At 46.2% G+C, this 14,734-nt stretch overlaps 1 protein-coding gene across 3 annotated transcripts; it reads left to right on the top strand.

Annotated features, from left to right (window-relative positions):
- The first annotated feature begins 2,432 nt into the window (after nt 1–2,432).
- LOC135387532 (aquaporin-7-like) lies at nt 2,433–13,646 on the top strand. Of its 3 annotated transcripts, none has more exons than XM_064616684.1 (7): nt 2,433–2,610; nt 5,143–5,269; nt 5,334–5,468; nt 7,605–7,723; nt 8,902–9,122; nt 10,603–10,742; nt 13,469–13,646. In XM_064616684.1, exons 1-7 carry the CDS (start codon nt 2,545–2,547, stop codon nt 13,573–13,575), a joined length of 915 nt encoding a protein of 304 aa, XP_064472754.1. In that variant the 5' UTR covers nt 2,433–2,544; the 3' UTR covers nt 13,576–13,646. The 3 variants fall into 3 exon arrangements, with proteins under 3 accessions (XP_064472754.1, XP_064472753.1, XP_064472755.1); XM_064616683.1 differs by having other exon boundaries at nt 13,466–13,646; XM_064616685.1 differs by having other exon boundaries at nt 2,434–2,610; nt 10,603–10,814; nt 13,466–13,646.
- Nucleotides 13,647–14,734: the final 1,088 nt, after the last annotated feature.

Below are 14,734 nucleotides of genomic sequence, written 5' to 3'. Positions count from 1 at the left end.
TGCAGGGAAAAAAAGCTATTAAAGAAACAAGTAGATGACACTAGACGTGTTTAAAATTCAAAATTACTTATTAGGATGGCTTCTATGGCTGCACGTAGTGAAACAGATACTCATGGAACGATGCGACAGCACCAGAGGACACGTGTTTCGCCGTGTTTGTGGCTCGTCAGCTCTGGGTAGCTGCGCATCGTTCGGAATTGGCAAACCAGGGGTCACTCAGCAAGCGATCTACACCTGGGAGGGTGACTGAGCACTCCTCAATGCCACAGTGCAAGCAAGTGAATTATAATGCAGGGAAAAAAGCCATTAAAGAAACAAGTAGGTGACACTAGACGTGTTTGAAATTCAAAATTACATATTAAGATGGCTTCTATGGCTGCACGCAGTGAAACAGATACTCATGGAACGATGCGACAGCACCAGAGGACACGTGTTTCGCCGTGTTTGTGGCTCGTCAGCTCTGGGTAGCTGCGCATCGTTCGGAATTGGCTAACCAGGGGTCACTCAGCACGCGATCTACACCTGGGAGGGTGACTGAGCACTCCTCAATGCCACAGTGCAAGCCAGTTAATTATAATGCAGAGAAAAAAAGCCATTAAAGAAACAAGTAGATGACACTAGACGTGTTTGAAATTCAAAATTACATATTAAGATGGCTTCTATGGCTGCACGCAGTGAAACAGATACTCATGGAACGATGCGACAGCACCAGAGGACACGTGTTTCGCCGTGTTTGCGGCTCGTCAGCTCTGGGTAGCTGCGCATCGTTCGGAATTGGCAAACCAGGGGTCACTCAGCACGCGATCTACACCTGGGAGGGTGACTGAGCACTCCTCAATGCCACAGTGCAAGCCAGTGAATTATAATGGAGGGAAAAAAAGCCATTAAAGAAACAAGTAGATGACACTAGACGTGTTTAAAATTCAAAATTACATATTAAGGTGGCTTCAATGGCTGCACGCAGTGAAACAGATACTCATGGAACGATGCGACAGCACCAGAGGACACGTGTTTCGCCGTGTATATAATGTATATAATACCTAATATATATATATATATATATATATATATATATATATAATATACCGGGTGTTTCAGTTAATCCCCGGGCTAAATAATTCGCGAACCGGTGCACCAATCGAATAACTTTCTTTTTTACAAGTATCTGTCCAATACCGCCTACAAGATGCACACCTCGTGAATGAGCGGGAGGCGCTCATTATTTAAATAAAAACTCAAATGAGTTTCGTGAAAAAAAGCTAACTTCTAAAGCAGGGCGCCGTCGGCATTACAATGGGTACTACCCCTTCCGGGTCCTTCAGTAGATACCTTTTAGAGAAAAATCTGCAACCGAAGCGGGTCATTTGTTGCAGTAATACATTGGTTTCGGTTTACATATTTTTGTTGCGGCTGGTCGCGGCGAAGCGCAAAAGGACGCCCTTCCGCTTTCTTATCCACCAATGAATAACGTCCTTACATTAATGAATTACGCCAATGAATTATGTTCCTTTTGCGCTTCGCCGCGACCAGCCGCGACAAAAATACGTAAACCGAAACCAATTAATTACTGCAAGAAATGACCCGCGTCGGTGGCAGATTTTTCTCTAAAAGGTGTCCACTGAAGGTCCCGAAAGGGGTAGCACCCATTTTAATCCATGACTTGAAAACCCGAGGCGAGGTAATGTAAAATTCGTTACCACTTTAATGCCGACGGCGCCGTGCTTTAGCAGTTATGTTTTTTCACGAAACTCATTTGAATTTTTATTTAAATAATGAGCGCCTCCCACTCATTCACACAGTGCGCAGGTTGTAGGCGGGATCGGACAGATACTTGTAAAAAAGAAAGTTCTTCGATTGGTGCACCGGTTCGCCAATTATTTAGCCCGGGGATTTAACTGAGACACCCGGTATAGATGTATTACCAGTATTAAAATGTACCACACTCTCAGAATAGAGGGGGGGGGGGTCGAGGTAGCTTGCCGTTGTTGTGGGCATCGTCAAGTGGGCATCGTCACGACTATAGCAAAAAAAAAAAAGAGAAAGGGAGAGAGGGGAATAGAACTTCACCGCATAGCACGTTGTCTGCCAACCACTGCCACGAATGATAGGGTTATCGCTTCTGATTTGAAGGTATAGAGAGGGGCGTACGCCTTTTTTTTGTATCAATTATCATATATCCACATCGCTACAAAAAAGCGTACGCCACCTTGCTTTTCGAATCAGAAGCGGTTACATGGTTGGCGGACAACATGCTACACTCCAAAAACTGAACTTCCCCGCATAGCACGCAGAGACATAGAGAAGGTGGCGTACGCCTCCCTCCCTCCTCGAATCAGAAGCGATAACCCTATCATTCGTAGCAACGGTTGGCGCAGAACGTGCTATGCGGTGAAGTTCTGTTATGAGAGTGCATGCAGCGCCAGTGAACGGTAACCGGTGAAAGCTCGTGAAGAGGACAAAGTATCCCGAGAGCCGCGCTCCGTTCCATTGTGCACTCTTTCCCGGTTCGCACTTGAACCATCGGGTTTTCTTCAGTTGTTCATCATGCGGGTACGCAGTATCTTCGTTAGAGAACTCATCAACGAATTTCTCGGAACATTTACGCTCATAGTAAGCACCGACTTTTTCTATACATGTGCAAGTTTCACCTGTTGACAGCCAGGGTTCTAGCAGGCGTCATCTGTAGCGCGCAATTCGAACGCCGTAAAAGACGAGACACTTATGTTACCATTCTACCCTGCTAGGTATTCCTCAAGCGATATTTATCTTTGCATCCAAGCGAGTTGAACGATTTAATTTCGTAATTTATATTGACGCGAATATGAGTACGAACGCTCGTGCAAAGATTAAAACTCGTTCTCTTTGCGGTGTCATGAACGTATATCGTATTTTTCGGTGTATAAGCTACCTCTCCCCCCCCCCCTCCTGCACCCACGATTATTGAAATTTGATAAATATATGTCGTGGAGAAGAGGCACCTGTGGATAGCCGACCACTACGGTGGCTTCGCATCCTTGCTATGCTCTTGCGCAAGAGACTCGGACAGCCAGACCTATAATTTGGAACGAACCCAATTGCTGTAATAAATTACATTCTCGACAGTTAATTACTTTCACGATTATCTTCGATATTAGGTATTTATAACTTCATTTCTCTCGCAAGAAATTTGGAACGCACTTGGGAGTTACTCTTGGAATTACTTTGCACGATAGCAGAATCTCGGTGAGAACTCATCAACGAATCATAACGAATGAACGAACTCGAACGATCGAACGAACGCATACTTTGCACGCGATTTGGGATTCAGCTCCATTTTGAATCTTGAATCATTTTCACCATGTTCACTGTTCAACTTCATTTTACATCTTGAATCATTTTCACAACGTAATTCGGCTACTTGCGAAAAATAATTTTATAGGTCTGAAGAGAGCTACCTCGCGCTGTGTTTGGTCAAAGCATTCGAAGGTGTAACAGCACAAAAGTAATTCACCAACGGTATATTGGATGAGTGTGAAAGCACTTCCTGCAACATGCGACCCGCACGTGTCGCTCCCATCGAGATATTTTCCGGCAGACATTAGATCGCCAACCTTGAGTCGCTATCTGCATGCTCTTCACCTGAGATTAGAATCAACACGTTCCGAGTTTTCTATCCTTGGAGAGAACGCAAGATTGACTGTGTTGGTCAACATACTGGAAGGTGGGCCTTACAACGAGCGATATTGGAACGGAGTAATCTTGCGAGAAGTGTGGGTGTAGGACAGGTGCGAAAGAGGGATGCGTGTGGATGGATGTGTGGAGAGGAGGATGTGGATCATATCCGTTCCATGGTCTTCAGTGTGTTCTACCACAATTTCGTCACATTGTAAATAAATAGTGAGACTAAACATGAAGAAGATAAGGGGTTCAAATTTTTTTATTGTTTATAAAGTTGTTATAAAATTATTTATTATTTATTAAAATTATTATTCAAAAAATTATTATTTAGCACCAAGCGAGTTCGCTCGTTTAATTTCCTTTCGCCTTCCTTTTTGTTTTATCACATATTGTTCCTATGTGTAATCGCGCATAGTTTTACATACATGACGTCTCGCACAAGCTTCCTATAGTGACCCTTGATTGTATATGAGTCTGCAAAAGCAAACAATAAAATTGAGTTGAAATCGATAGCGTGCGTCAGCTGCCAGCGGATGCCTTGTTTCACGACAGCACGCGCGCCTGTACATGCTGTGAAGCATAGCAGTGACTCCATGAAAGTGGGTGTCGCTCGTATATCCGCAAACTGACCGCAGCTGTGGAGTGGTCAGGGGAGTTGTGTATTCGGGTCATTTGAGAGGCGACGTAAGACAGGCGTCCTGTTGGCTTCTAAAGGGAGAAATCAAACGCGAGATCCGATCCTGGAGGACGGATTCATCGTTTTCTTGAGTATACACCCCATAATCAAAGGGCGTATACTCTCAAGTGGACATTCTTGAGGGGAGTCCGATTGCTTCAACTCTGAGCACAAACAAGCAAGTGGGACCCACTTGACCACGTGTAGTTCATATCTTTTGTGATAGTTGGAGGATATGCCTGAACGACCTTAATGAATTTTCGAAACGATCGACCGAAGTTCACGGTCGATACTCAGAATTATTTTGTCCAACCGTACTCTCTTGTTTTATACTTGAAGGCTAATACAGATTTTTAAAGGATCAGCCCCTCGCCTTGAAAAAATAAAAATAAAATAAAGAGAGAGAGAGAAACTTGATAATAATTCTTTGCATCGCGCATGACAGTTCGTGCTCAGACATCCCATTAACCGGAACGCGATCGCCAGTTAAGTGCTGATTCTGTCGTATCGAAGCGATAAACAGGTGCATGTTTGCCACTTAATAACGTGCCTTATCTTTCGAGATCAAGGACTTAATCGCTTGCACGCGTTACACAAGCTAACGAGGGGCGGGGCGCTCGGCGTGAAGGGCACGTGATAAAACACGGGCACGGCGCTATTCGCATGACACGCCACACGCGATGTGTCACGTGCCCACCTTTTTAAATTTCCCGCCACTCGTTAACTCGTAACGACCGTAACGACGATGAAGCGATTAAGCCCCCCAGTTTCAGTACTAATCTTCCGCCTGTTCACTACCTCTTCGTCAGGTATTTGGAGAATCTATCATGGCCATAATCATCGCAGGGCGGCAGGAACACAACGCAGGAATTATCGCCCCCGTCGGGTGGGGCGCTGCTATCTTCTGCGCGGTTACCGTATCAGGTGGAGTCTCAGGTGAATAAACAATTTCCCTTATCAGCAATATCATAAAATGAGATAAATTCGGATTACTTCACAGCACACTTAAATCCGGCTGTAACGTTGGCCTTGGCGTCCGTGAAGAAATTTCCCATCAAGAAAGTTCCACTTTTCTTCGTGGCCCAATACACAGGGGCTTTTCTCGGCGCCGCAGTTGTCTTTGCCATCTACAGAGGTAGGCAATATTCCTGGTCGTACACTCTTAAAAATGAGCTTCACCGCATAGCACACTCCTAGCCAGCCATCATCTCGAATGATATCGTTATCCGCCCTGATTTGTTAAAAACGGGAGGCGTACGCCTTTTCTGTGACAATTATGAACAGCATAAGTGTCACAGAAAAGGCGTACGCCTCCCGTTTTCAACAAATCAGGACAGATAACGATATCATTCGAGATGATGGTTGGCTAGGAGCGTGCTATGCGGTGAAGTTCATTTTTAAGAGTGTAGTTCTTGAAACGCGTGTCATTTGGGGGCAACGTTTCATATTTCTTTCTTTTTTTATATATTATACTACCGGTTTTATTCACGATGCAATGAAATTAGCTAGGCTGTGAAATCGTGAAAATGGCATAGTTTCATTTAGTGTCTTCCTGGTTTCCTCCCAGAGTGAAGGAAAAATAAGCCTCTCGCGTAACTTATATCACCACAAATGCAGCAGCATGAAAAAGGGTTAAAAGGGGAAGCAGCAGCATGCCACGACGGGGAAGAGGGTAAAGTTTGGGGAAATTACGTGATGAGGTAGGTCTTTGCCCACTCACGAAGCGGGGGGGTTATTAGTAGTCCAGCATGGTTCTCCGCGCAGGTCCACAGAGGAAACCACATGTGCTTAACCTTGAGCTGTTACCCCCCCCCTCCCTTGTCTGGGGGAGGGGCCAATGAACACCGGCAAAAGGGGAGAAAGGGAAACAGAGGAGCAGCGCAGACAGCTGACCTGCTCGCATAGCATGTACACTCTTAAAAATGAACTTCACCACACAGCACGCTCCTAGCCAACCATCATCCCGAGTGACATCGTTCTATCCCCTGGTCTGTTGAAAACGGGAGGTGTACGCCTTTTTGTGACACTTATGCAGAAATGTTAATTCTCACAAAAAGACGTACGCCCCGCGCCCTCCACAAATCAAGAGCGATAGAGGCATCACTCTGTACAATGGTTGGTCTTCAGCGTGCTACACTCTTAAAAATGAACTTCACCGCATAGCACGCTCCTATCCAACCATCATCTCGAATGATATCGTTATCTGCCCTGACTGGTTGAAAACGGGGGCGTACGCCTTTTTTGTGACACTTATGCTGTTCATAATTGCCACAAAAAAGGCGTACGCCTCCCGTTTTCAACAAATCAGAGCAGATAACGATATCATTCAAGATAATGGTCGGCTAGGAGCGTGCTATGCGGTGAAGTTCATTTTTAAGAGTGTATGTGGAGACGTTTTGTTTTAAAAGTGTACGCTGTAACAATGTTTTCTCGGCGCGTGACAGGAGACCAGAAGAGAGGTCACGTGATTTGACAAAGTTAAGGGGATACTCGCCAGATACGAGGCCGTTGTTTCTGCAGGCTTTGTAAGCTGAGGCTTCTTTCGCGGGGTGCGGGGAAGGGTGCCGATGCTGAGAAATGGACCTTTTTCACATACGCGTAGTGTCCTAGCGGCCCTCCGGCGAACCACGCTCGGCACGGGCCAAAACAAATGCACGTGTGCAGCAGAACGGATCAAAACCGGCCCGGAGAGCGACCGACGAGATCGCGCCGTCCGTGCGGTCTCCTCACTCGTGCCCACTCCTGTCGTCCCCATACTGCGCCATCTAGTGAAGAAGGAGGTAACCCTCTCCGGCGCCTCAAGGTCATGCGCATGCGCATAGACCGTTGTGAAAAAAAGGTCCATTGCTGTAACGTACACTCTTAAAAATGAACTTCACCGCATAGCACGCTCCTAGCCAACCATTATCTCGAATGATATCGTTATCTGCCATGATTTGTTGAAAACAAGGGGCGTACGCCTTTTCTGTGACAATTATGAACAGCATAAGTGTCACAGAAATGGCGTACGTCCCCTGTTTTCAACAAATCAGGGCAGATAACGATATCATTCGAGATAATGGTTGGCTAGGAGCGTGCTATGCGGTGAAGTTCATTTTTAAGAGTGTACTTGGCCCACCTCAAACTTGCTTTCCCCTTGTGCCTGAAGCCCAACCCATTAGGGTACGGCTTTTAGAAATGGGGGAGGGAGGATGCTAGAGGGATGCGTAGTTCCTTGATAGATCTGGCACAACTTACATCTTATGCAGTTTAATGAGTGTGCTATTTGCAGATGCCATCGCGGCAATGGACAACGGAGTACGTGCAGTCACTGGCCCGACGGGTACTGCGCCCATCTTCGCCACGTATCCACGCGAAGGCATCTCCACGCTCACTTGTTTCATTGACCAGGTGATAATTTCAGTTCACGGTACAGCTTACGTATAGCACAGCAGTTGTGTCAGTATTAGGGACGTGGTCGTAGGGTTTGTTTCTCTGCGGCACTTTGTTGTGTGACAGGCAAAATTCGTTTACAAACACGTAACGCGTCTTTTGCCCTACACTTTTAACAATGAACTTCACCGCATATCACGCTCCTAGCCAACCATCATCTTTAATGATATCGTTATATTCCCTGATGTATGATGTTCGTAATTGTCACAGAAAAGGCGTACGGCTCCCGTTTTCAACAAATCAGGGCAGATAACGATATCATTAAAGATGATGGTTGGCTAGGAGCGTGTTATGCGGTGAAGTTCATTTTTAAGAGTGTAGCCACACGGCAAACTTAATGCTTTAAACGGAATGGCAGTAACTTCACCCCCTAACCAACCATCATCTCGAATGACATCGTTCTCTCCCCTGATTTGTTGAAAACAGGAGGCGTACGCCTCTTTGTGACAATTATTCGGGACATAATTGTAATAGAAAAGGCATACGCCTCCTGTTTTCAACAAATCAGGGAAGAGAACGATGTCATTCGAGTTTGGTGGTTGGTTAGCAGGTGAAGTTACTCACTCTAAAAACAGAACTTCACCGCATAGCATGCTGAGCGCCAACCATTGCCACGAATGATATGGTTATCGCGTCTGATTCGAAGAGAGAGGTGGGCTTTCGCCTTTCTGTGGCAATTTGGATATATGAAAATTGCCACAAAAGCGCGTACGCCCCCATCTCTCTTCGAATCAGAAGCGATAACCCTATCATTCTAGGCAATGGTGGGCACTCAGCGTGCTATGCGGTGAAGTTCTGTTTTTAGAGTGTGCCATTTCGTTTAATACATTAAATGCATTGGATTAGAAATGAACAAGGATGGCTTTCGGACCAAGAAAGAAAAAAGCTCACAAGAGCCTACAAAATAACAGAAATCGTTTGATCCGAGATAGACACTTGTGTAAAAAAATGTTAAAACTAATAATTCGAAAGAAAACTCCGAAGGAATTTCTGGGGTCAAGACATGCTATGCACGTCCAACGTGTTGATGTCACAAAATAGTATGAAATATTGAAACGTTGAAAGAAGTTTTGTGTAGTAATGAGTGTTGCTTTCTGAAACATAACACCGTATACAGATGGAAACATGAAATGCAGGTGGTTGCAACGGGTTTCTTGGTTCTCACTGCAGAAGCCATCACGGACCCGCGTAACTTTGGAGGGTTACCCAAGCCCTTTTACCCGCTCACACTGGGATTCATGATCACCGCCGAAATCTTCGCTTTCTCGTACAACTGCATGGCACCCCTGAATCCCGCTCGAGATCTCGGTCCCAGGGTATTCACAGCGATCGCCGGATATGGCACTGGTGTATTCAGGTGCTGTTTCTGATATTGTTTGCATCGAATGTTTGGGCCAGATGAGTTGAAACATTTAGAGGCAGTCCGTATAGCGTTGAAGCACCATGCGAGTAGACAAGTGTGTCTACGCAAGGCAATAGAGAAATTTTAAAAACTTCGTCATGCGGATCCTTGTGTCGGTTCCGTTCTCAATGATGAAAGAAAGAAGTGACTGAAAAGGTTAGCCAGCTGTAGGACTCGAACCCACATCTTCTGGATAACCGGTCCAGGGCGGGGCTCTAACAATACTCAGCCTCTCTTTCTTTCATCATTGATTTCTTAGGCACTTGAGGCTTTGTATGTATTTGTCCTTTCAATGTGTTCCAGCCTCAGAACATCAATTTCCATCGGGTTTCGTTTTTATCACCTACAGTAAACACTGTCATATTGGACTAAAATGTGACTTATATGGAACACAGGTGTCGCTTTCGTCATGCGTTATCAGGAAATTTCAGGAAATCAGGAAAGATCAACGCTGAACAGCCTCTTACACATGCAATGCCTTGATACGTAGTACAATGTGCAAATACTGCCCGGGAATATCCCCACGGCACGATTCGTTCAGGCGGCGACTCCGAAATCCTCGGCGCCAATATTTTGCTGTGGTGGACAAGAAGGGAAAAAAACGCATTGGCTCATAGGCTGAGGATGCTGATAATGCGAATAGTGCTCGCGAGCATGCTTTGCGCGGCGGCGTTACGTAATCACTGACGTAGGGGCGCAGGCCGTCTAACAGAACCTCACTGCATCGCACGCAGTGGGCCAACCATTGCCACGATTGATTGGGTTATCGCTTCTGATTCGAAGAGAGATGGGGCGTACGCCTTTTTTGTTACAATTTTCATTTATTCAAATTGCCACAAAAGGCGTACGCCCCAGGGGCTGATGCAGGCCCTCGGTTTGAAGGGGGCGGTTTCTTTGTCGGAGCGCATAGCGGGGAGGGGAGAGAGGGCAACCTAATGTATAAACTGACGTTTCGGGGAGGGGGGGGGGGGCGATCGCTCAACTCCCTCTTGGATCCGCCACTGGTACGCCCCTCTCCCCCCCCTTCTCCCTTCGAATCGGAAGAGATGACACTACCATATTAATTGTGAACGACGAATGCAGGAAACCTGCACTCTTAGAAATGAACTTCACCTCATAGCACGCTCCTAGCCAACCATCATCTCGAATGATATCGTTATCTGACCTGATTTGGTGAAAACGGAATGCGTACGCCTTTCCTGTGACAATTATGACCAGCATAAGTGTCACAAAAAAGGCGTACGCCTCCCGTTTCCATCAAATCAGGGCAGATAACGACATCATTCGAGATTATGGTTGGCTAAGAGCGTGCTATGTGGTGAAGTTCATTTTTAAGAGTGATGCTTGCACGCATATTTTTTCGTGCTTTAAGATGTCGGCACACGGAAGAGAGTGTTGTCAGCTCATCCGAGATGAAAACTTTTTCCTTTTTCAGTGTGCGCAACTACGTGTGGATGTTTGTGCCAATATTCGCGCCTCACGTGGGTGGTGTACTCGGTGCCTGGACATACAAAGTGTGCGTCGAAGACAACTGGCCCGAAGAAGAGAATACCGTCGTCCTTCCCGTTACGACAGGTATAGACGGGGGAGAGAAGCTTAGTTTCAGAGCAGCGTCAATTCGAGGCACTACACTCTAGCGTCAATGAGGTACTCGAAACAGTAATGAGGGCCATTTTATTTGTATGTGCTCGCCATTAGCCATGGATGGGTTTGATCTCCGCGAGCTCGTATACACTTGGGGAAGAGAAAGGGGGAGGGGGCGAAATCCTCCTTCCTATGAAAATTTACCGTAGCTAGAATCTGTCCCACACTCTTAAAAATGAACTTCACCGCATAGCACGCTCTTAGCTAACCATCATCTCGAATGATACCGTTATCTGCCCCGATTTGTTGAAAACGGGAGGCGTACGCCTTTTTTGTGACACTTATGCTGTTCATAATTGTCACAAAAAAGGCGTACGCCTCCCGTTTTCAACGAATCAGGTCAGATAACGATATCGATCGAGATTATGGTTGGCTAGGAGCGTGCTATGAGGTGAAGTTCATTTTTAAGAGTGTAGAATACTTTTCGGGCTACTCACACTCGAAGTTCACCGAACAGCACGCTCTGCTCCAACCATTACCACGTATGATTGCGCTCTTAAAAATGAACTTCATCGCATAGCACGCTCCTAGCCCACTATCTCGAATGATATCGTTACCTGCCCTGATTTGCTGAAAACGGAAGGCGAACGCCTTTTTGTGACAATTATGAGCAGCATAAGTGTCACAAAAAAGGCGTACGCCTCCCCTTTTCAACAAATGCGGCAGATAACGATATCATTCGAGATTATGATTGGCTAGGAGCGTGCTATGCGGTGAAGTTCATTTTTAAGAGTGTGGGTTATCGCTTCTGATTCGAGGCGACAGGGAGGTGTACGCCATTTTGTGTCAATTATCATATATCCAATTTGACACAAAAAGGCGTACGCCCCCTCTCTCTTCGAATCAGAAAGGATAACTCTATCATTCGTGGCAATGGTTCGTGCAGAGCGTGCTATGCGGTGATGTTCTGTTTTTATATAGTGTGCATGGTATTTTGTATTGTAGCAGTAAAATCGGCAATGAGAATGGTGTGGTGTATTGAGTCTCCTTCCTGGTACAGGCTGGCCTTTCCGTCAGCCTTCTTAGCATTCATTTTTGTTGGGGTGGCTGTTCTCATTCTTGTTTACATTTCGTACAATAAGCACAGTGAGAGCAACCTCGGGAAAGCTGAGGGGAAAGCTTTTGAGGGTTCCCACACTCTTAACAATGAACTTCACCGCATGACACGCTCCTAGCCAACCGTGATCTCGAATGGTATCGTTATCTGCCCTGATTTGTTGAAAACGGGAGGCGTACGCCTTTTTTGTGACACTTATGCGGTTCATAATTGTCACAGAAAAGGCGTACGCCTCCCGGTTTCCACAAATCGGGGCAGATAACGATATCATTTGAGATGTAGGTTGGCTAGGAGCGTGCTGTGCGGTGAAGTTCATTTTTAAGAGTGCAGGTGAAAAGTGCCTGCACTCTAAAATAGTTTATGAAACAATTTCCAGTTTAAGTTACTTACGTAAAGACCGGTTCAATGTGGTCTAAAGTAGAAATTGTTCCATAAACCATTAGTAACCACAGCCTGTTTATTAATTTATTTATTTTAACTGGGGGCTTAGTCACTTGCACCTCTACGCCGAACGAGAACAGCAAGTTGGGCTAGTTGGTATGTAACAAACAACATGGTAGCGAGCCAAACAGTGCCCAAACAGCACACTGAAAGTCGAGTGCATTGGGGCTGCGCGGGTAGGTGGGAAGGCCTTGAACAGACACAGACACATAACCGTCAACCGCTATTGCACTCGACTCGCAGTACATTGCAGTGCTTGGGTGCACAAGGAACAGGAACACCGAAGATAACACTTGTATCAGTCAAGCGTCTATCGCTCTATCAGAAAAAAGAGCTTGCGTTCCTTGAGAGGGTGGTGTAAGTGTCGCGGCGGTTCTCTTCCCTTTTGTGTGTGCGTGTGTGTGTGTTTTTCCTGGCTGCTATTCCGAGATAAACTTCGTTGTGAGAGTACGCCCCCTTCTCGTCGTCCCGGTTCATTGTGCACTCTTTGACTCTCTAACACGTTTACGTCTAATACCCTAGTCAGACGGCAAACCTAAGTCCGTTAGCAGGTCGAATCATATGCATAATGCAGTATCCTTTGCTTGTCTTTGCAAAATATGCACAGGAATGACGCAAGCACATGATATGAACTAATGCATCTCCATTGTGTGGAATTAGCTGCGTGGCCCGGCCGGGCCTGACTCTCGGGAACATATTTGTCGGCCCGGGAACGGCCCGGCCCGCGGTGGTGGCGTATTTTAACGGCCCGAGCCCGGCCCGGCCCGCGGTTCTGGCGTATTTTGTCGGCCCGGGCTCGGAGCACACAGCCAATAACAAGCCCGGCCCGGCCCCGTGCAGGGCTCTAGGTTGGACTACGGGTGAAGTAACGGCCGTTCCCCTAACGGACTTAGGTTTGCCGTCTGACTAGGGTATTAGCCCCTTGGGTTACTAGCGCAAAAATTGAAATGACATCGCTTTCGGTCGTACGGGAGAAGTGCGACTGTGTAAGCTTACGAAAGCTTACAGCACCCTTTCTGCCAAGGACAGTCCTTGGGGGAGGGGGGTACTTTCAATATTCGATCATAGCGAATGGTAAGCGAAGCGGCAGCTTGGATGTCTACTGAAGACCTTACAAAATGGATTGAACAAAACCCTTGTGTCACATTATCCGCAGCAGCAGGAGCACCTGTGGACAGCATCGTAGCGCGGGAACAGATGATGTACGAGAAGCAACAGCAGCTGCAGCAGCCTACCATGCAAGCATCGCAACCGCTAGCCCGCTAGAGATCTGCTTACATCACGTTACATTACATTTAGTCACCACATTGCATGCTGTAAATAAATGATCACGCGTGCTTTCTCTGCTTCTGCATTGTGTATGGCGTAGAATGCTATTGCGCGCTCAAATTTTCTTGGCGAAGCCACTGCCCATCTGGAGCCAAGCGGTAGCAACCGCAGTACTGGGGTCACAAGGCTGGCATGGTTTACGTAGTAAGCGTGTCGTTTATGGAGATGGTTTTTGTAATTTTCGCTCGTGCATCTGTAATCAGATTTGTAATCAAAGATTCGTAATTTGCAATCTGATAAAAGATTTGTGATTTGATCTAACACTGAAAATAAGATTTCGCGAGCGCCCTGTTCCTGAGTGTTGTTTCAAGCGCTAAAGTGCACATAAAAGGTAAAGTGATAAAGGGTAAAGGGCACTTGGTAAGGGGAGAATAGGCGAAAAACTCTTCACATTTCGCTAAGTCACCTGTACCAATGCCGGGTTTGGGTCTAAGGCTCACGTGGGCAAGTGCTGATGCAAAAACTGGTAACACCGATGGAATGCACGACTAACAATTTAATACTCTCCAAGTGAATGTTTGGACGCAAATGAAAACAAACCATTGGACAAAAAAAAAAACAAAAAGTTCGAGACGGGCTTGAACACACCACGCTGTCCTTTGCTTTGGACATGCGTCTTGGTTGTTCGTCCGTCTGTGGTTCGCCCAAGCTCAGGCTCAATCTTCAATGAGTTTCGTCCACCAGCTTGCCTGCCTCTCTGCCACCTTATCACTCTTGATGGGAGTTTCCTGGTTATCTGATACGCCCTTACAAATATTGTATTCCGTACAGAAATCGTTGAGGGTCCTCAGCGTACGCTTCTCGAAGTCGTAGCGGAAGATCCTGAGAAGCGAAACGCTGTACCTGTGAGCATGTTGTGTCTCTGAACTCCACGAACTATAGTTGCTACTTTCCAGGTCCAATCCAGGTGGTTATTGATTGACTGTAGTTCGTCACCAGGACTCCCTTGCTTTTAAAAATTAGTGAAAGCGTTTGAAAGGTAAATATTGCGTATAAGTGAAAGAAGGTCATATACTAAATCTAAAAATATAAGAATTATAAAGTTGTGTGGCCGGGAACCTTTTATATGCACTTGGACAACACCATCTAAAGCATC

Source organism: Ornithodoros turicata, chromosome 3 (genome assembly GCF_037126465.1).
Source record: "Ornithodoros turicata isolate Travis chromosome 3, ASM3712646v1, whole genome shotgun sequence".
Taxonomy (NCBI): Eukaryota; Metazoa; Arthropoda; class Arachnida; order Ixodida; family Argasidae; genus Ornithodoros; species Ornithodoros turicata.
The sequence above is the reverse complement of the archived record's forward strand: the minus strand, read 5'-3'. Positions and strand labels throughout refer to the sequence as shown.

Excerpts from the sequence above, each read along its gene's own strand:
- LOC135387532 (XM_064616683.1), top strand. The coding sequence starts at position 2,545 with ATGCGGGTACGCAGTATCTTCGTTAGAGAACTCATCAACGAATTTCTC. Across the intron at positions 5,270-5,333 it reads CGTATCAGGTGGAGTCTCAG|CACACTTAAATCCGGCTGTA; the intron begins GTGAATAAACAA and ends ATTACTTCACAG. Across the intron at positions 9,123-10,602 it reads TATGGCACTGGTGTATTCAG|TGTGCGCAACTACGTGTGGA; the intron begins GTGCTGTTTCTG and ends TTCCTTTTTCAG.